At 38.7% G+C, this 23086-nt stretch overlaps 1 protein-coding gene across 1 annotated transcript; it reads right to left on the bottom strand.

The window, feature by feature from the left end:
* Positions 1–2665: 2665 nt before the first annotated feature.
* LOC128356101 (protein SSUH2 homolog) lies at positions 2666–21547 on the bottom strand. Its single transcript, XM_053316544.1, has 12 exons — positions 21442–21547; positions 14207–14287; positions 14054–14126; positions 13764–13893; positions 12194–12254; positions 11930–12051; positions 9651–9713; positions 9452–9531; positions 8125–8217; positions 6577–6679; positions 5903–6010; positions 2666–5270 (listed from the first exon to the last, which is right to left on the bottom strand). Exons 1-12 carry the CDS (start codon positions 21452–21454, stop codon positions 5130–5132), a joined length of 1068 nt encoding a protein of 355 aa, XP_053172519.1. The 5' UTR covers positions 21455–21547; the 3' UTR covers positions 2666–5129.
* Positions 21548–23086: the final 1539 nt, after the last annotated feature.

Raw genomic sequence — 23086 nt, 5'->3', positions numbered from 1 at the left:
ATTGCAAAATAATAAAACAAACAAAAGAATAAAGCAAAGCCATGGCTCCTGCTGCTTCTCTTGCACTGGTAAAAAAAACACCATAGGTCCGCCCAGGTGCATGCTGGTCCTCAATGTGCTTACCTATTCAAATAACCCCAGGCGCCCACATGCTAAGCAAATAACAAATAACTAACAAAAAATATGACCAAAAACTCATTTAAATAAATCAAACACATTTAAAGTAAAAAAAAAACAAACAAAGTTACTCATAATTAGTGAATTATATTAACTGAAATTAAAAACTAAACTAAACAAACAAATAGCTCCCACAGTCATTGTTGTGAGAATGATTTATGTGTGTGATCAATGAATTGTGATTCTGAGCAAGAGCAGTGAGGTATAAGGAGCTCATAATACTTATGAACTTCACTGCAGGACTTTCATATTTAATGGAGTAGTTTTCATATGTATTGATACTTTACTTAAGAAATGTCTTATTCCAACATGGTTCAACAGTTCAATGCCCTGCAAATATTTTCACTGCTTTGACAATGCACATGCAACATTTAGAAAAAAATGCTTCAAAAACTCATCAAGAAGCATATGCACAACATACACTGTATATATCATACTCATATATCAGGATGTTGATTGATAACACTCGGACCACTGCAGCTGTAAGAAAGGTCCTGCTTTTGCCTGATCTGTTTAATTAACCTGTATATCATACTCTTTGATGTCTCCATGGCTTGTTGTGGATCATCATCATCACCTGAAACATTTCTCTCCTGTGTGGTTGTGAACAAATATGACAGAAGCAGATGAGTATCAGAGTTTATTTGTAGCTTTTAACAGTCACATACAATGCATAGTCTGACAACAGAGTATTAATGAGCACTATACAGGGTAATGACATTATCAGGTCCATGTGGTTACCAGCAGAGATATTTGTTAGTCACACAATGCTGTTAAAAGCTATTTTCACTGCAAATAAAAGGGACATTCTCAAGTCTACGTTAATTATGTTTGAGCAGCATCTCTTCAGCATGAAACAATAAATGTGTTGATGTTTAATGTGTTCAAAATCAAATGTCAGAGAAGTAACAGTCAACTAATTAAACATTCACCCTGATAAAAAAACAAACAAACTAAAAACTACTCGAAAGAAGAAAAAAAGAAAAGCGGCAGATGCTTGGACATTATGATATGCAGACTGTGGCTTTGGTTGTTTTATCAAACACATTAATATGTAAACAAACATACATACATGTACGGCCGTTTGAATGTTAACAGTAAAACTTGGCTTCGTCATATTTGGCACAGACTTCTGGTTGTACTAAGTGCAGCCCACAGGGGGCAGCAGAGTCTGTTAAACACCAGTCAGGCACAGATTGCCCTCTACAGGAGCTCCGCTGTACTGCAGAAGACAGTTTTAAAGGACGGATTCAATATTTTTGATGGATTAAAGATGTTAGACAACTTCTCAGCAAATTACTGATTTTTTTTAAACAAATTTTTCCATCAATAACTTTTGTGTTAAAAAAATCAAGAGGAGGCAATCAGATTATATCATTATTTACAACTTTGATGCAGCTGGACATTTCATGGTTGTATTTATTTTTCCTTATTGCGGCGGTCAGGATGTTGTGGTTATATATATATATATATATATATATATATATATATATATATATATATATATATATACCCATTCTGTCAATATTTTTTCTTTTGGGTGGAGTAGTCTGTAACAGTTTCATTTCCGCTTTGGGGGAAAACCAAACACCTGACACGAAGTTATCAACCAGTCTGTTTGTTTGATGTGCAAGGTCAGAGATTTGGGAGATGCATATGTTCAAACCATCCACCCATCTCTGTGTACAGATCTAAAGTGCTGTTTCTGGGCATCTTTCCAATATGAAAAAATAAAATTTTATATGCATATATTTTGCATAGAACAATGCTCAGCTGAGTCTGAGATTAAATTGCACCATTGCTCATATTCCACTTTGTTTTCTAGCGGTAATTATTATATTTCGCATTCAAAAGTTTCAGGTTCACTCATTCTTGGTGAGGTGATGTTGAGTTCAAGTGATTTGCAGCATGTTTTAAGAGTTTTAAGAGAGTTAGTTTTAGTCTGGTTTTATGTTGCATTGTTTCTGTTAGCTGCAGCTTCAGGAATCTTTGTGAACTTGACATCTGATGGTAAGGAAATATCTGAATTAGCCCTTTAAATATTAGGAATGCTTTGATCTCAGTAGGTCTTTAATTGCGTTTATGCTCCATATATCTGTGACTTTGACCAGATTAATAAGGCTGTAATCCATTATTATATTCTACTAAGTTTTAATGTCAAAGCTGTTTAAAACTGCTGTTGTTAGGTAGAAAACATGAATCTCCAAGAACTTTTTTGAGATCCAACAAAAACAGCATTAGTTATTGAAAGACTTTTGATAAAGGTTTTTTAAAATAGTCTCAGCTCAAGGCATAAAAGACTTATTAACACATTTAGATACAAGGTTGGCACAGGACACCATCAGCTCGTGGTTGCTGCAGGATTGCTCCAGCTGCACCCAATTTGTCAGCAACTCTCTTCTGATTATTCCTTCTTCCTTCCTTCCTTCCTTCCTTCCTTCCTTCCTTCTTTCTTTCTTTCTTTCTTTCTTTCTTTCTTTCTTTCTTTCTTTCTTTCTTTCTTTCTTTCTTTCTTTCTACCAGCTAGTAGGCTGAGAGCCATGGTGAGGAAGAAGCAAGCAGACAGGCTTAAATGGACTTCATACAAAACAGGAAATATGAAAGTTTAGTTTGGCAATAATACAAAAATTGATGGTGTTGATATGTTTAAGCGATGATGTAATTAAAAAAAAAATCAGCAAGATTAAACATTAAGGAACACTGTTTTAACACTTTGGCAAGTTTTGTTTTCTACCATTACAACTGAATGTGACAAACATCATGTCACACTTTTTGTTTCTCACAGAACATAATGGGTTTGTCTTTCAACAGAAAATTAAGGATATCACACTCATAAGTTTCATTCAGCCTGCCAACATTTTTGCTGAGTGAATTTATAGAAATGAACTAATTTTGCATGATCAGTGGTTTAGGTAATCTGTTTTTCTGCTTAACATTTTGACTTTGGTGAACTCTGACCAGCCATGGAGTCCAAAATAAACGGGTGTAAACTGCTCCGTAACAGAGACATGATACTATAAACACATCTCTCAATTAGACTGTCATGTTAGGCTTTTTAATGCCATTGAACAGCACATTTTTACTATATTTTTTTTTGTACTGTATTTTAACCCAAACCATGATCTTTTCCCTAACCCTAACCAAGTGGTTAATGTCGCTAAAGCTAACCCAAACCATGGGGAGGATTTGCATATCACCTACAAATAAAAATATTCCTCCATCTTGGTACAATTTGGATTCGATCACATAGTCTTGCACGATCAATACTGATGTGCATGGGTAATACTTCCATACAAAACGTAAATGGACTATTGACACGGAGGAAAACGTGCCAATAGCCGCTTCCTGAAGAAAAAAGAAAAAAAAAATATCGGCTTGGTTTGTGTCTGGAGTCACAAACCCCAGTTCTCCACAGTTTAAATATTGAAGTGGTTTCAACCTTAATGTAATGTTAAGCCACAGAAGAAGAACCGAGGTAGGAACCAAGTGAAACAGAGTCTGTTCTTATTCTATAAACAATATTTCAGTTTCAAACCCCTAACCCTCCTCTCAGGTAAAGTGTTATATAAAACACATATTCACTTCAGTCAGAGAATAATCTCATATTTCCTGTTTTTTCCTTCTGCTCTTTGTTCTTTTTCTGGCAGATATAGGCCTCCACATCTTCTTATAAAAGGTTAAGGCCTCAAAAGGAAGTCAGATGGACTTTTTTGTTCTTGAGGTTATATGAGGTTTCCTTGCAATACTGAGGACATCAATTGGCACATACTGGCATGTGGTTTCATTAAACTGTTGAGGAAGAGTGTGTTGTGATAGAAAACTGCCTTTGGTAAGTGTTCATAGAGTCAAAGACATGATGCACTGTCAAGCGTCCACACAGGCACACAGAGGAGGGTACAGTAGGTTGGTTGAACTTACCCCCCCCCCCCCCTCTCTCTCCATAAAGTTAAAATTCTAGTTCAGTTAATAATTGTCAATAATTACAAATTAATCTAGTTCAAATTTAATTCTTGCATTCTTCCATTATTTTCTCTCATTGGGACGCCTGATGGAGCATCACAGCACTTTAACCGGAGGTAGAGAGCCAGAACTGAGCAGTAGTTTCTAGGAACACAAAGACAAACGCATACATCCAGTCCCTCCAGGGTGTCTTTTTCTTAGTGCGCAGCAGGAGGTGACTGCTTCAGTGTGAGGGTTGGTTTAGGTGTTGGTCTCTGCCTGAAACGATGAGTTCAGGTGAAAGCAACCCACACAGCACTTGTTTGAGGCACTGATTCCCAAATGGGTGGAGTTACAGTAGGGCCCCACTGCTCTGTGAGGCTGTTCTGAGGCACAGTCGTGGTTTGAGCTAAATGCTAAAGTCAGCATGCTAATATTCTCACAATGACAATGATACCATGTTGAGGTTTACCAGGTATAATGTTGACCATGTTCACTGTCTGTAATTTTGCATATTAACACGCTAACATTTGCTAATTAGCATTAAACACAAGTTGCAGCTGAGACTGTGAGGAATGTCTGTGTTTTTGCAGGTATTTGCCAAGGTATAAACCAAAGTATTGGCCAAATTATAATTTTGAAATGATGATGGCCCCATCTTAAAAGTCAAATGATCACCAAAGTGAGCTGTGGAGATATTAATGTCTATGTATATACAGTATATATTTATGCTGTGGAAAGGATATTTTACAACACAGGTAGGACTCCAACATTTGGGAACCAATGGATTAACTAGTTATAGCTGAGCTCCTGAAAGCAGATAAGATTGATATATTTATATACATATAATGATATATATGTTGACTGGTTGCAATCATTCTCTTGATTGAACCATTTTTGTGGAAATATCTTGAAGATTGATGCAGGGATTGGTTAAAATTTGCCCTGGTGGGAGGGTTGATTATTCAAAAGAGAAACAATAATGAGAGTAACAGCTGAGTTGAGCTGCGTGTTTACATGATGACACAGCAGCAAGTCGCAGGGTAATCATCAGCACTGACTTGGCGCTCGTTGCCGTAGACGAAGTAGGTGTAGGAGTCACCTTTCCACTTGTAGTTCACCTTAGTGATGGGGATCAACTCGACGGTCTGCCTCTGAGAGAGAGAGGGAGAGGGAGAGAGAGAGAGAGAGAGAGAGGGAGAGAGAGAGAGAGAGAGAGAGAGAGAGAGAGAGAGAGAGAGAGAGAGAGAGAGAGAGAGAGAGAGAAGATCGCTTAGATGATACTGAATAAAGACTAGCATCAACTGAGATTTAAACTGCTGTTTTTGAAGTCTGGTTTCTGTGGGTTTTGTAAATGTAGTCAGGAAAACACCTTTCTTTCATGTTTTCCTTTTGCGACTTAGATTTCAAAATGAACAAAACGGTCCATTGAAGTTTGCACCAGTTTATAGAAGAGCATCTCATCAGTGTGTTGCCTTCTCTTCTCTTCAGCCTGTACCTAACCCTTACATTTCTAACAACACTATTGTTGACATACATACTAGACAAATTAGATAAAAACATATAAATAGACAGCTTTAGAGTTGTTGGAAGGTGGATTATTTTCTTTTTTGATGGAGTTAGGCTAGCAGTCTTTGTGCACATCCTGGATTACACCATTTTTTAAACTGACTATGGAGAAAACAGATGATATGTTGCATCCTTCAAAATGTATTTAAATATTTCAATTATAGCTTCAATCATTTCCTATATCTGTTAAATCTTAAGGAGCTGTGTGCTGTCTTACCTGCTGCAGGATCCTGGAATTCTGGGCATACTTGCTTTGGTGCTCTGTGACCAGACGCTGAGAAGCTTCAGCGATAACCGGGTTTGGGAACCCGATTAGTGGGTAGAGCTGACAAGATAATAAGATAGACATCAGCAGCATCCTGTAAACGACTCTGTGACATTTCACCTGGAGCCATCCAAAGAACAAACTTGACATTTTTTAGCTCCACTACACACTACTTTCTCCATGTTGTATTTCAGTGATTCATTTTAATAATATACTTTAGTTTTGTTTCACAATTAAAGTTCCACATATAAATTACAACAATTGAACAGTGTGGTCTTTTCATACAATGTACAAAATGGGGGAGTGTTTTAGTTTTTATTTAAGGAACATAATGAGGGGAGGTGAGTTAATGTGTCTTGCAGCATATTGTAATGGAGGCAACCTACCATGAATGAAATAAGGAGTGCCTCCAATAAAGTCAGAATGAATTATTATATTACATATATGAAATATAAAATTAAGCATATTTAGCTTCTGGGAAACTGAGCATTGGTGATATGTCACACAGCAAAGAAATCTGACATGTGAGGTGTTTAAAATTACTGTGTGTGTGTATGTGTGTGTGTGTGTGTGTGTGTGTGTGTGTGTGTTTGTGTGTGTGTGTGTGTGTGTGTGTGTGTCTGTACCAGGTACTGGCTGTTCTTGAACAGCTCCTTTCCAGTCACTGATTTAAGATCAGCCGTCAGACCAGAGTTCTGCTCCACCACATGGTCCTCAATATTGTTAGTCCTACACACACACACAAAAGCAAATATTACATTACATAATTTATCACTTAACTATATAGATTTATAGATACACACATATTAACACATCTATCCACATATAAACATATACACACACAGACATGGACATGCTGTACACACACATATGATTGAATACTAACTGCATGCATTTTTATCAATGTTCACATCATGCAGTTTCATTTTTAGGCCACCAGAGGGGGCCAACATATCATTTATAACAACAGTGTACACCCATTTCATTTAAAAATGTGTAGAGATGTACATTATCATATTATCTTTCAAGTTATTTCATGTCATAAATAAGAAGAAAAAGGAGATACTCATTAAGAGTCCCATCATAGATATTTGTATTGTAGGTTTTAATTTTACCTTTTTACATCACAACCACAAGTCAAAACAGATGTAATGCATGTGATTAACCCATATTGGGCTTTCATCATGTCCCCTACAGTTACTGTGTTTACAGTCTTTCAGTCACTTTGCAAAAAGAGCGGAAGTCACAGTGAGCTGAAGGTTTGCAGTGGATTCGCTTCATTTGTTACTTAAAGGAGAAGTAACAGCCTTTTTTCAACAGGCCTATTCACTTCACACGAAGTTTGAAAACCACAAACAGCCTATCACCTTTCCCCCGCGGTATCTCGGACCCTGTTGTAGCACCAATGTGTGATTTCTTTTTAGTTTCTTTTTTTTAGCAAACACACATTACGAGGGGCACCAAAGTCAAGAATGTTCAAATCCTACACACAGTGGGTCAAACATCCCTCAAAGCTCTTTAAGGCCCACTGAAACTTCTTAAGCACGATTTGAAACCAAATCCGCCTACTGTTGTCTCTACTTTGTCCGTGTGCCGAAGGTGGTGTCTGTGTGCTTTTCCTGGTTGCCCCTGATTGGTTAATATGGTATGCCACAAATTACTGCAAAACTCCCAAGAAATGTTGCCAGATTGGGCGATTTTCTGCCCAATTGCTGCTTCCTTATTAGATAACATTTACCACCGCAAGGCAGAGAAAATGTACACAGATTGTTGTGGTGATGTAATGATGATTGTAAAGTGAAAGCAGTTGCTGAGCAGGACCAAAAGATACCTTTTTAAATTTTTATAACCGCTAGCCTAGATGCTAGCCATCAGCAGCCGGTTCTCTCATGCATGTATAAAGTGAACAGCATCAGAGGAGGTTCCCGTTCATTCCTATGAAAGCTGCTTAGTGGGGCCCAGTGGCATCACGTGATGTTGTAATTGCATAATTTAACTATGTCAAATTGGCTTCAAAGCCCGGTGCCCTTCCTGGGGGCTTGGGTTCTCTGCTACACTGTACGGTGCATGTATCATCTCATGTACAAAATTCACAGAGCTACCTACAGCTGTAGCCTCACCTAGTGGAAAGTGGATATTAGGGTCCATGGCACGGTTGCAGTATCAGTACTCACCACTCCACTTTGAGCTTGATGTAGGTCAGCAGTTGTCGTTTTCCTTTACAGGTTTCACAATCCCTCGTTCCATGGGAATCGCACTCTCTACATCTACACACACACACGAAAACACACACGAAAACACACACACACACACACACACACACACACACACACACACACACACACAGGGAGTGAGACTCCGACATGTAAGGCATGCTTCACATGCTTCAGTGTACTGACTGGACTCTTAAGGTCGCACTGCTCTTTTTCATGTTCTAACTCATTAACACGTTCTACCCATCTTTCTGAATCATACTTTAGTTCCTACCAAAAAGTTTCAGACTGATTAATTCACTAAAATGTCTTTAATCTTTGTCCTCTGACTGTCTGCCTGCACTGTTACACTGCACTCACAGCATTTAAATGTTAACCGTTAACCAGTGAGTTATTTACAGACCTTTACGTCCTGGCTTTACCTCTTGGGCAACATATAAGCTAGACTATGTATTTGGAGGAGGGGTGGGGGGCTGTATGCAGCCTGAAAGGAAGTCTGCAGACCTGCAGATCCTACTCACCACCTCCTATGTATTTAATTTGCAAATAATTATCCTGAAAGACACAAGAATTAAGCACTAGATCAAGATAATGCAGATAATGCAAAGGACAGTGCTCTTTGTAGTGAAGATAGAAATACAACATTAATTATTTAGACTAGTATTTTTTATTTAACATTATGACATTCTTTATTTATAAGTAGCAGGTCTCTATTAATGAAACTATATGATATAGCATTAATAATGTTGGAATTTACATAGTTTATTATAGAAAGCCTAATAACCCATTTAATCATAATATGTTATATGGTAGATTATATGTATTTATACGAAAGCAAAAACATAACTTGGTTAAAGTTAATGTTGTGATACAGTTGAGAGGAGAAACGCTCTATGCTGATGCGTTTAGGGGCAATCTGAAATGTGCCATTTCAGATTGTGACTCTATATAATATTTTTTCTACAACCAAAGTCACCAAATCATTTTCACAGCGTCCATCTTTACAGATCATTTGTTTACTGGGTTTACTCATTAATGACACTTTTCACTCTCAGTCCTTTTCTAATAGACGGTCGATAAGAGAGATAGTAAATTAGCAGAAAGAGATGGGGGATGACATGCAGACCATCAAACGATATATATATCTGAGGGGACATGATTTGATTAAAATGACAGGACATGCACCTGCACAACAAGAACTTCTCTGACATTTCTCTTTATTTTGAAAACCTGTAAATGGGATGTGACATGAGAAGACCACCAGGACTCCCCGCCCTCCTTGCAGTACCTGTCTTTGCCTGTACCATTACAGTGGCTGCAGTTCTCGTCAGACTTCGTCCCACTGCCGTTACACACCCAGCATGGTTTCTACACACACACACACACACAAAAAAATCATAGTTTCATTGTATATACACATTAAATGATCTGCTCATTAACCTACTCATTTTTTTATTTATGATTATTGATTATTGATTGATTCTTACATATCCATGTCCATCGCACTCTTTACACGGCATCGTCCCTGTGGCATGGCAGCTGTGGCAGTCCTACACACACACACACACACACACACACACACACACACACACACAGACACAGACACACACACAGACACACGTTAAAATTAACTTTACAGTCTGTTGGGGTCACACTGACAGCATGAGGCTGTAAAAATGCTTCACATCAGAGTTAAAATCCATCATCGTTCGGGTCAGCAGTGACGCCTCGGTTCTAAAATCACAGCTCAAGGTTAATTAAACTGCAGGTAACCATAGCAATGGTATTGATGCTATACACTACGTTAGCGACCAGCTCACTCAGGACTCCTGAAAGGTCTAAAAAAACCCCCCCAAAAACATCTAGAACTTTCTCAAAGACGTGATTAACCTCCTCAGGACACAGGGGAAGCTCATCATTGACCCCCAAAACATCTCAAAGGATCGTGAGAACTCCATGGATGTTCAAGAGCCTGTGAAACCTCCTTAAGAGACCCATTTAAGGCCTAATGGACATCAAGCACCATTTGAAAATTCTCAATGAGACCCTAAGGCATTATTGTCTCAATCCAAATCCAAACTGCCTCCAAGCGAATGGTGGTGACATATTGCCGACCCTGTCCAACCTGTGACCACCCCATACACTGCTTCTTCCCATCAAACAAGCAGTGTTGCGAGACTTATCACATGTCTATGCTGGAGACCAGAGAGAGAGAGACATGTTTAAAAGTTTCTGTGTGTTCAGCTCTCAGTATTTTTCTAGCTTCCAACTAAATCTTTGTGATTTGTTTTGTAAGCAAGCGGTTTTGTAAGTTTATCTTCTCTTCCGAATCCCTGTTTGTACTTTCAGATATCTGCTTTATTTTACCATTTCATGATTGCTTTCAGCCGTATTGGTGCCCTGCTAAGTTACTGCATATGAAAAGATTTCCTGCTGTTGTTTTAGATATTTTAGATAAGATTTTAAATGACAAAATAATGGGAGACTTTTATTGTGAAGAATCTATTGGAAATTAAATGTGTTCATCCACTGCTTTACAGTCGTAACTTTGTTCACTAGTCATAGCCATGACATTTATAGCCTGCTGCTTTTCAACTCAAGACAAGCTTGTCATCATTTAAACATCTTCAAGCAGGTAGCCCGAGATATGCAAATCCCTTACATGCTGGGCTGACATGCTGAGTCAAGCCAAGCCAGCACATGTGTATCCTCCTAAATATTTTCCAAGACACCAGGAAACTTTTAAGTAACTCTTGACTTCTGGAGCTTATGTCCTGGATTTCTTCCAGGATAGACTGGAAGCTTTCCAAGGCCCTATGGAAAGTCCTCCATGTGAACCCTCTTAAACAAACCCTTACGAGGCACCTGACATTTCTTCAGTAACTTGTAAAACATATTCAAGAACTTTAGGAACCTCTCAAGGACCCATGGAAGCTCCTAAAGGCCCTGTGGGTCCTCCTCAAGAACTATTTGAACACCCACAACAACCTTTCAAGGCATAATCTCCTAAATCCCCTCCAAGACCCTGTCTGGAACCTATTGGAGTACTTCTACTACAACGTAAGGACCTTAAGGACCATTTGGACCTTCTCAAGGATCTTGGATATTTACAGCCCAATGTAACTTCCTCAGTGATCACTGTGGCATCTTCCAGGAGCCCTGAACACCTTCCAGGACTCAGGGAACCTCCTGAAGCATTCATGTTTTTCAAGGCACCGTGGATCCTTCTCCATCTTTTCCAAGACCCCGGGGAACTTTTCAAGGACTGTAACATCTTCTGGACTTCTTAAAATGAACACTGTAAGCTTCCCAAGGCCTTATGTAACCTTCTCAAAGACCTTCTCAAGGATTCAAGGAAACCCTTGAAACCACTGACCCCTAAAATATTTAATATTTTCAAAGGCACGAAAAACATCTTCATTAACTTCAGGAACCCCTCAAAGACTTTTGTTACCTCTTCAAAAGCCTGAATGACCCCCCAGACCTCTTCAATGATCAGCAGAACTTCCTCAAGAACCTCTCCAACTTCCTCAAAGACTCTTAAAATATTTTTCCTAAATTTATCATGGCACGAGACCATCCTGCTTTCTGAATGGCGGTCAGGAGTTTATAATATGAAAAACACCTCAGATCAACAATTCAAAATCAAAGCTCGGGTTAAAGTAAACTGCAGGTAACCATAGCAACAGTACTGATGCTTCAGTTATCAGACAGATGAAACTAGCCAAACCAAACTGACTGAAAACACACAGCTCATGTTAATCACCTTGATGGAGGCGGTGTAGGGCACACGGATCTCCTGTGTGTGATTTTTGAAGAGGTCGGGAGGCGTGGCCTGAACCTCCCAGGGCCGGGGGGCAGTCTCAGTGTAGAAGTCAGCCGGCTCACCTGTCAATCACACAAGAGCAACATTATACATCATAAGTCAATCACAGATATGTCGATGAGGGTCCTCACATGTATAAAATGTGTGTGTGTGTGTGTGTGTGTGTGTGTGTGTGTATGTATGTGTGTGTGCTTGTGTGTGCACCTTCATGAGGTTTGGTGGCCCACTCAGTCAACCTAGACTCGGTGAACGTCTCCAGCCGGTACTAGAGAACACACACACACACACACAAAATTTAACAAGAGATACACACCCATGCACACAGCTTAATATCATTCATCACATGTTGATGCCACATGAGCTTCTCAGAGGTCACATGACAGTCATAATAGAGTCATCAGAGTCACATGAATTTCGATGTTTATAAAAGGATGTGAAACTATCTGAAGGGATGACACACTTGATGTCAACTCGGGTGGATTCCTCTGAAGGATCGGGCTATAAACCAGTATGTGAAATACTGGGGGTCCCAGGTGTCCGAGACCCCCATAACTGACAGATGAAATCATCTGAAAACCTCACAATGGATAATTATTTTCCATTTATCTACACAGTAAGGTTAACTCTTTCTCATTTGAAAAATAACTATAGAGTGAAAAAAATATTGAAACCTGATAATTCAATGGGAAATGCTGCATAACGTACCACACAGATGCTAAAGGCTGCATTTATCTGTTATCAAGGCCAATGCTTATGTGAACTCTCAATGTCAAAGAGGAAATGAAAAAGTTAAGGTGTGGCACTGTTCCTGATTTTGCATTATTCTCCCATATTGACATGTTGTTTTGATCATTTCCACAGTACTAAGTCCACCAGATAAGCAGGAGTTATGTCAGGTCAAATTGGCTTAAGCTAACATGAATGAAACTACACTTCCTCCAGAATTTTCACATTAAAGGTCTTGCAGATTTCCTTTTTTAGGTCGTCCTATAATATTAAAAAACCATCAGGCAGTATAGAGTTTTGGTGATGGTACAGTAGCTTATCGTCAATCAGGAGTTCAGCACAGAGTTAATTAGGATATGACAACATGATTTCTGCTAAGTGGTGAGTATAATGTGGCTCTGTTGTTGTACTGATAGAATTATAATGCTTTGCTGTAATGTGCATTATATAAAATCTACAATGTAAGCTGTGTAGTATGCAACCTTCCTACCCTCTACCCAATTTCTATACATTTCTGCTGGCCATGCCCCAGGATAAAATTTGAGTCTTGGCCATTATTTGATTTTTGGTTTTTATAAGAGAGTTTTACAAGTAGGTCTATTTGTGTACTCGCAGTATCTATATGACACAGCCACTTCACTACATGACACTCATACTTGCCATGAGCAGTGAGATGGTTAGGGTTAGGGTTCAGGGGTGTCATGTAACATCAGGGGTGTGTGTTGTGTAGGTCTGCAAGACTGCAGATAGAGCCTTCTTGAATTTTACCCACAAGTTAAGATGCATACAGCAATCATATTACTTGTCTTTCAAAAATGATCCAGTAAAAAAAAAATTGGGTAGCACAAAATCACAAATTTAAGGGGGGAACTTTCACCAGCAGCTTATGTGCTCAACTGTAGCCAAAAAAAAAACACTCAAAAAATGTTATTGGAGAAAGTTGTGTGAAAAAACCCCAAACCAGAACTAATCAATGCTCTGGATCAGATCAGCTGACTGGAGGATCCATCATAATTTAACAACATTAAGTGTATAAATATCAGATTACCCTGTATGTGTTGGATGGCTCCGTGTTGGTGATGACTCCATCTTCAGCAGGACCGCTACGGTAGCAGCATTGAGCTGACACATAGCTCTTGAATGCCTCACGGGCCTCGTCCTCAGACAGAGACGGGATGCTATATAACACCAACACAAACATGCAGATTAAGTTCTGACAGGATATTTTTCTGAGTGCAGCCTTTCTACACCCAGCAGACATAGACAAACATGAGCATCCTGCTGGCTGCTTGTTGAGCAGGTTGATAAACAGTGAGACCAAGTGATGTCAGGTCTTACTTCCAGTTGTCAGGTGTGGGGCCTGGTTGGGGCGGGGCTATAGGCTCGAGGGGCATGGGAGGTGGCAGGTAACCTGTGGTAACAATAACACATTTAGAGTAGTTGTCCATGATACATATTTTTGTGAAAAGTTGTGGGCTTGATTTTTCTCACCTCCTCCTGACATGATGCCTTCATAGCCGGGCACGTTGCCAAACATGTTGGCCGGGGGGGCAGAGGGAGGGGGGTACGCCGCTGGAATAAATAACAGGAAACAGGACTTACATCAAGTTTGGACTTCAGGATGAATTCAAAGCGGAAAAACACAAAATCGTCAACTTTATCCTCTTTGTTTCCTGGTTCAAAGACACTAGACTGACTCAGAGCAAATGAAATGGAAAGATTTTATACAGTAAGACCAAGGCAGCAATCAGCAAAGACACAAAAGGGCAGGAAGGGAGGGTATTTGCACTCAGACCTTACAGTGTGATACACAGGGTCAAAATCAAGGGTCAACTTGGTAGGGGGAGGTGGTTCTTAGTTGGTCAGTTGACAATTTTAACTGCAAAACAGGAGGAGGGTCTACATTCAGACAAAAGCCATAGACGAAATCATAGAATAGAATAAAACTTTATTGGCACCAATTACAGGAATACAGTATACAGAAATTACATAAAATCGTTTCTTAAAATACATAAAATATGTGAGGTATAGAAATACAAGTACATAACAGTTCCTGTGTGCGTATTGATCATTTGCAAGTGTTTAAAATATGAATTGCACTTGGGATAAAATACTTCTTATAAACTTTTCTGGTTGCCAAAGGAACTCTATTGTGCTCAAACTCTAAAGCTCAAAATCTCAAACTGGCCAGAGAGAGGATGAGAGCTGTCAGCAACAATGCTCCTCGCTTTCTTCCTCGTCCTCCCAGTGAACAGTTGGTTCAAAGAGGTTTAAGGTGAACCAACTATTTTACTGGCTAAGACTATCTTAGAGAGCTTCATTTCTGTATTAACAGAGAGGCTCATCTGAGTCCAGACCTGTATCAAGATACTTAAAAGGTAACCACACTTTCAATAGACCAATGAGGCCAATGAGGCCAATGAGTGAAACTGGCTCTATCATCACATCCTGTTTTGTGGAGAGTCCCAGTTCCTTTGTTTTATCCACATTAATGACAAGCTGGAGCTTTGACAATAGGTTCGAAAGTTTTTACCTACAGTAGGCTAAATATGCAGCTTCAGTAACAGAGTAGTTTTTTTTTTGTAGAAGCCCAACTAAGGCCATGTCGCCTGCATATTTAACCAGTTTAAAATCACTGTCATTGATCACAAAATCATTCGAAAAAAGAGCGAAAAGCACAAAGAGTACAGCCTTATAGGCAACCTGTGCTCACAGTGAGCACATCTGACATGTTCCCATGTACAGGGGACAATAATGATCAAGGTACTGTTCCTAGACGTCACCTGATTATCTCAGTCCCAATCAGTACATGTATTTAACAACCACACTTCACATTTTTTAAAGTTTGTCTTAAAACAGTAGTCAGGTGCATAATTAGGTGTTTCTCACTGTGTTTACACGACCTTAAAGCTTGGATGTCTTTACATTTGCTGAATTTCAATGAAAAAAAGACAGAAGTCATGGTCTTTAATGGCACTTCTGTGACCCCCCCTAGTTGAAGCTGTGGTGAGGTCTAGCTTTTTCCAGTTAAGGCAGCTGGCAAAAATTAAACCAGTCCTTCAGAGACATCACTTTGAGACAGTAATCCACGCCTTTGTGACCACTCAGCTGGATTACTGTAATGCACTTTATATGGGGGTTAGTGGGTCCTCCATTGCTCGTCTTCAACTGGTACAAAATGCTGCTGCACAAGCAAGAACGAGCACATTTCACCTATTTTAGCTTCACTCCACTGGCTTCTCGTCCATTTTAGGATTCATTTGTAAATTATTTTATTTGCTTTTAAAGCCAAGCCTTGAATGACCTTGCCCCACCTTACCTCTCTAAGCTGCTGCACCCCTACACTCCTAGCTGACCTCTCAGGTCAGCTGACCAGCTGCTCCTGACAGTGCCTAAAGCTAGGCTTAAGCTCAGAGGGGATTGAGCGTTTGCCGTTGCAACTCCAAAACTTTGGAATGAATTGCCGCTGCACATTAGACAGGCCTCCTCTCTGTCTCATTTTAAAACTCTTCTTAAAACCCAACTCTTTTCTTTGGCTTTTGACACCATGTAGAGTGTTGATTTTATGTGTATACTGTACATGCATGTTTTTATGTTGTGCGGGCAGTGCACTTTATTTTATTGCTTTTATCTTTCCATTTTCTACTTCATCTTTTCACTGTGCTTCTATTGTGTTATCTATTTATTGTGTTGTATCTTGTTGTTCAGCACCTTGTGCAGGAACCCTTGAGTTAAAACCATGGCATTTGATGCATGGGGATGCCCACCAAAATTCACAAAGACCGTGAATATGAACCAGATTTCATGAGAACAAATTCAAAATCTAGATATTTCACTCAAAACCACAGATGTGGACTTCATGATGGTTTTAGAAACAGTCTAATGCACAGTTGTTATTTATTTTGGTAAATGAGAAAGACAATTAATCTCTTCACAAACATTTAAAGTGGAAAATTATGGTTTAAAAGAGACTGAAGGGAGTCAAAATGGTTTTGTTCAGTTTAGTTAGTCTCTAAAAAAACAATCCTTTTCCATCTTTTAAGGGGGGCTATCATTAGGAGAGATGATGTATGAGGTAAATATCAGATATGTGACCCACAAAAGGAAACATTAAGCTGTCTTTAGTATAAAGTAAAATCATATTTTATAGCACCTTTGGCTGCCATTTCATTTGTTAGATCTCTTTGCACTTCAGAGCCCCGCCCCCACCCCACATGGTTCACTTTCATCAGAAAATTGGTGAAACAGTGAAGAAAAGCAGCTCCCAGCTCTTCTATAAAACTCTCAGTTTACAGAAAATAAGCATCTGTGTTTAATTCAACAAGACTTGTTTCTGAAGGGAAATTCCTCCTTCCCGATCCCGCTCCTCCCACAGTGCCCGCAGCTGTTCCAGTAAGTCAAGTTTAAATATTGGTGGGATAACATGATACCAGGGCACTCAAGCAGAAAGAGGCAACGAGCTCTCACTCTGCTCTGTTTTCTGTAACCACACTAAGGCTGCTGTTCGTGACCGGTCACATGAGCACTAATGGAAATTTACACAACATCTGATTAAAAACTAGTTGCATCACTCATGGCATTAGTAAGAATTTTAAATAAATGCTTACGCCTACTCACTGCTTGGTGTAACTTGCATGAACAAAAAAGGGGTGGGTAAACAAGTTAATGATGAATATGGTTGACATTTCACTCTTAACATTATACATCAGAGAAAACAAAACCACACTAAATCTCAAATTAAACAAAGACACAAAGAGACGTGACAGATCCATTTAGTAGCCTGAATTGTGGCTGGCAGCAAGTTAGTATGGCTAGCATCGTTAGCATAGCTGTGTCGTGCTGTCTGTAGCCTTAGAGACGGTATAAAAATAAGATGTTGCTGCAGTGTCTCTGAACCATGTTAGGCAGTGATTGTGTGGTCTAAAAGATGTCACGGCATGGATATATAAAGTCGCACAGCTGACAGACTGTTAGCTTAGCATGCAACTCCTACTGTCTCTATACTAACAGTATGAGGACGTATGAGAGGCCTCTGATAGTGTACTATAAAAAGACATGAGTGTATACCTTAACTGGAATTTGTAATTTGGTTCTAGGTTTCCAATAGTGAAATAGACAGCAGTTACTTTATGGATTTTCTTTTGGAGAGAAGAGGGTTCATTACTTCAAATTCAAGTGTATAATGTATGCATGGTATGTTGGATATCTGCACAATGGACAGGCATGGGAAATACTACCATCTATGAAGTCTTTCAAAGAGCACTTCAAAGTTGTCACTTATAGTAAAGTTATAATATATATCATATATAATTTGTAGGTTATTATGCAGTGGTTTTACTGGTCCAGCCCACTTGAGATCAAATTGGACTGTTTGTGGCCCTTAAACCAAAATGAGTTTGACAATACTGCTGTAAAGGGTCTTCTTTCTGCTTTCCATTAACCCCATGAACACAGGTGACTGACTGCACCAGATGCAGATTTTCTTTGATAAATTGTAGCAATTTATATTCATACTTTACGTACTCAAAGGTGGGGCTGGGTATCATCTAAAAAAATTACGCTTCCATTACCAATCCAAGCAGCCTTAAAGTGATACCGATATCAACTGAGTACTTCATTCGATACCCATCATGTGAACAGAAGCAATATAGCGTAAAAATGCCACCATTCCTTGAGTTTGGCTGGGCAGTGTGCCAATCACTTCATTACATATTGAGCAATAATTGCATTGATGGGTGTGAGCAGGTCTACACAATTACTCATATTTTTTTAGTTCTGGGTACAAAGAGGACTGATTGCAGGTATCGTTTGATGGAAGAAGTTTTAATACTACTTGGTATTTATTTCAGTCGATACCCTAAAAGATACACAGCCCTCCTCAAAGACACGGTCAAAAACTGTTTGATTTGGAAGCAGATGGTCCAAATCCTTGTGGTCGTTTAGTCCGCATGCTGATTAGTCCATGTTATGTCATCATGTCGGCATTATACAGTGGAAAAAATGTGAAAAACAAATGGAAGATTTTCAACAACTGTTTCTTGAGAAACTTTGGGGGAGAAGATGTTTCTCTTGTAGATTGAAGATAAAAAGTGCCACATCCTTCTGTGGCCCTGACAGCAGGATATTATATTATCGTATGTCAGATAAACTGTTTTTTCTGACTGACTGTGAGTGCTCGGACTCGTCTACATCACCCACTTCGTCCTCCTCATTTTTCTCTGAGAGAGTTTTGTTCTGATAATGATTATCTGTTGGCCTCCTGATAGCAGCCCTTTGTTTTCTATACATGTGGGCTCTAAAACTGACAATTTTCTAACTCCTCTTGCACTCATCTATATTGAAGACAATGCTGAATATGGTGCAATAGCTGTCTGTATTGCAAGTATTGTGACATTTGAAACACTACACCATTACAAACTTGGCATTTTCTGAGTTTCCAGTATTTCTGAAGGCCTGTATTGCATCAATTAAACTGCTTTGGAGCTATTTGCAAACATCATCAATAGTCCAGTGGTTTGTCATCTGAAATGAAAAGAAAGAAAATGATAAAAACAACGATATGTACAGCATATTGCAACTTTGCTGTGCATACAGAATAGGCAAACACCAAGGTCAACTCCTTTCATTTGTAAACCTACCTGCCATTAAACAGTTTCTGATTCTGGTTAATTTTGTTAATCCTTTTACTTTTACTGATAATACTTTAAGAGTACTTTAACTGTGATACATTAACCACATGAAGCTGATAATGGCAATGATAATAATAATATCTTATCTTAACCAAATAGTAGCCAACATTAACAGTAGGGAGGTTAAACAAGGTTAAAGTGTATCACTAGAAGGAGATCTAATACATGTTGCAACATGGAAACAATTAAGTTACTACCTTTCACTTGTCTGTGCCAGCTTGACAGACGGCTGGCTTCATGTCCCCCTGAGTGCTAAATATTATCTTATGTTTGACAAATTATGTATCTGTAACCGCACCCTCTTTCACAAGAACTAGCTCCTGTATCGGTCTTGTTTGTAAACCCGCACCTAGCCAGCATCACTAATTAAATTCCATACCCGACCCGCTTTACTGTAAATAGAACTGAAACCTGACCAGCACCCTGAGTAGAATCAGTCTACTACATATATACAAAAAAAATCTCTCGTCTTCTTCTTCTCCTCAACTCCTCAGGATCCATTTCAATTATTGCATTGGCGACACACGAACACGAACTTTAGAGCAGCGGTCCGCATATGTCCAACTGGACCCTTACCCACATATTACACAGTAGGGTATTGTTCACCCATTTCATCAAAATTTAGCATTTCACGCGTCCTGTGCAGGACTCTGAACTAGCTAACTTACTTGGGAATGAATAGTAGGTTTAGGCTAGCTTAACTGATGCTTATAGCTAGCTAGGTTGACTAACAGCAAATGCTAACATTAGTTTAAAATAAGCCCTACATGTGACATGATCAATATTTGTATTAACTTACCACACTAATACAACAAATATTATTTCCATTTATAAAAGTATTTCAGATGTTGAACCCACCTTTAGTTTGTTGAGAACTCATTTCTTTGCTCGTGGACGATGAAGATAGTGGCTTACGTTCACAGTTAAAAAGCCACAAGTTTGTAGGTTTGTAATGAGTCTATTCCGCATTCATGTTATATTGGATCTACCGCAAGTACCGCAAGTACCGTTAATACGACCTGACGATGGGGGTACGGGAGCTTTTCTAGAGACTCTGATTTCTCCCACTTTGCAGTAAAAATAGCACCGAATCATCAAATAGTCACCCATTTATCAGTCAATCAGTCAATCAATCAATCAATCAATCAATCAATCAATCTATCTATCTATCAATTTATCTATACATACATTTTTAGACACACACAGACACACCCATGCACACACATAGGCTATGCAGGGCTGTGTGTATATTTATCTAACCCTAACCCCGTACATAGCAGTTATGGTACAGTATGGCCAATAGTACATTGTTGCTTATTTGCATGGCTTTATAATTAAGTTACTTCCTGAAACACGCACATTTTAATTACTTTATTGCCAGTGTCTTGTTGTCAGTCATTGCCCAGACTCATTTTTTTTTTTTTAGCGGAGGCCACTTTTCATGAAGCTCTCGAACTTAAGCTCCTTAGGTTTTAAAATAAAACCTGACTGGGTGGGGGTGATGGGTTGCAGTGCTCATGTCCCACCCCTAGGAAGGAAGCTGAAGCCCCTACACTTGTAAAATCGCTGCTCCACCCCTGCGTGTTGAAGTGTAGTAAAATATTTTTGTATCTGCAGGCTATAAAATGTTTAAAAGGCACTCCAGCTATGTGTTACTATAACGGTAACCTGGCAGATTTAGTTATTTATTTATTGAAGTAATTATTTATTTATTTATTCCCTTCAGACAGCGTGCAATAATCAATATTTCAGTTTCCGCATTGACCAGTTAGTTAGTTAAATAGCTTCTTTTTTTTTTTTAAATTATGGTCTGATTAAAAATAAATCACCTAATATCATCAATGCAATCCTTTAACAAGAACGAATTCAATGCAATACATAGGTACAGTTCATATAGGCTACAGTGAAGGCAGTGCCAGCATATATGATTACTGATGGACGGTTTTAAGTGTCTGATATGCAGCTGCAGCAGGTGGTGTTGCGTTGAGTTTGGCCACATGTGTAATTTGGTGTCCTGTCGTGTGTTTTAAATCTTACCTGCGCTGTTCATCCTGCAGCTGTTTGATCCGTTTGATCAACTCGTTTTTCACTAAATCCAGACGATCTCTCTGTGCCCGAAAACACAAGCTTCTGCCAGTGTGCAATACCTCAACCACAATTTCCGGTCAGGTTTTCAGAATAAAACTCTAATTTATAAGCAACAGCTCAGCTTTAACCTTAAAGGATCTTAAAGGACCTTAAAGGAATTCTGTCTTAAAACAACAGTCAGGTGCCCAAATGGGCTCTGAAATAGGTTTTCCTATCATAATGTCATAATGTCATAATAATTCCTCATACTGACCATGAGAAGATTCCTTCATAATAAACTTACAATGTAAGAGATGGGAAGCAAAAAACCCACAGTCCTCCTTCTGTGTGAAAATGTATGTTAACGTTTATCTGAAGCTAATATGAAACTTTTAACATTACAGTGTTTTTTGAGCCAAAGTCTTCAAGTCAAAGCTTCACATCAACTTTTAAATGCGTTTTTGCACAAACTGACTGCAGACGTACTGTTGATCTTGGCCCCAATCGCTTACACTGACAGCACATTTAATTTAAAAAATAAAGTCAGTATGAACAAGAGGAATGATTACAGCGAGGAAGACATCTTTCAGTGTTCATATGGATACCTGACTATTGTTTTAAGATGTTAATGATGAGACTTAGAATGTACTTATTCCTCCTGTAGGACAATTTTATCTAAAATATTGGCGATTGTATGTATATTATAGCTATATAAAAAGCAAGAAAACAGATCAGAAGTATTGAAAGGATAAATAAAATAAAAACAGGGTGCAACACAAGCAAAGCACAGGGTAGAAGTTGCAATGTTACAAATTACATGCAATGAAGGAAACTACATGCAAAGATACATCTGTGTTTCTACACATGTTACAAGCACAGAAACATAGAACATGTATGACAAATTAAAAAAGAAAGCACAGAATGAACGGCAATCACACTACACGTGTAGACAATGTAATCATGTTAAACTTACCCTTCTCCATTTTGTTACCACTCCTTTCCTTTCCTCACTTTGCCTTCGATTAAGATTTTAGTCCTACCCTTTATCCTTTACTTTCTTCACCTCCCCCTGATAGCTTCCCCACCCTCACTTTTTTTAATCTTACCTCCTTTCATTCCCTGCTGTCTTTTTTCCTTCTCCACACCCTCCTTTCTCTTTCCAAGGCTTTCCATTGAAACTCTATGACATTTCCACAAGGGAAATGTTCAATCAAGACTCTTTTCTTTTTTTAGATTTTTTTTCTGCACTTTCCATCAGATAGAAATATTCCACAGACCTGCTGCATAATGTTGCTAAAATTCAACGTGATTTCTCTAACTTTGGAAACTTTGAGATCATCAAAGTGAACAAAAAGAGGAGAAACTGGTGCTTTTTTTGGGGAAAGAAGTAATTTCAGAGGAAAAAAAACTAAAAACATCATTACATATTGAGCATGTGCATTGGTATAGAGTGTATTTTTTATAATGTCATATTTTCTGATATTTACTATATTCTTAATCTGTATTGAATTACATTTTTCAATGCCACACCCTTCCTAATAGATGAAAGAATATGTTTTCCTCTTTGAAATGTAAGTTTCTTGGATTTAGTCAAAGATTAGACCCACAACATTAC

This window comes from Scomber japonicus, chromosome 3 (genome assembly GCF_027409825.1).
Source record: "Scomber japonicus isolate fScoJap1 chromosome 3, fScoJap1.pri, whole genome shotgun sequence".
In the NCBI taxonomy this organism is placed as follows: domain Eukaryota; kingdom Metazoa; phylum Chordata; class Actinopteri; order Scombriformes; family Scombridae; genus Scomber; species Scomber japonicus.
The sequence above is the reverse complement of the archived record's forward strand: the minus strand, read 5'-3'. Positions and strand labels throughout refer to the sequence as shown.

Excerpts from the sequence above, each read along its gene's own strand:
- LOC128356101 (XM_053316544.1), bottom strand. Across the intron at positions 12,255-13,763 it reads AGCCATCCAACACATACAGG|TACCGGCTGGAGACGTTCAC; the intron begins GTAATCTGATAT and ends TGTGTTCTCTAG. Across the intron at positions 8,218-9,451 it reads AATGGTACAGGCAAAGACAG|ATGTAGAGAGTGCGATTCCC; the intron begins GTACTGCAAGGA and ends GTGTGTGTGTAG.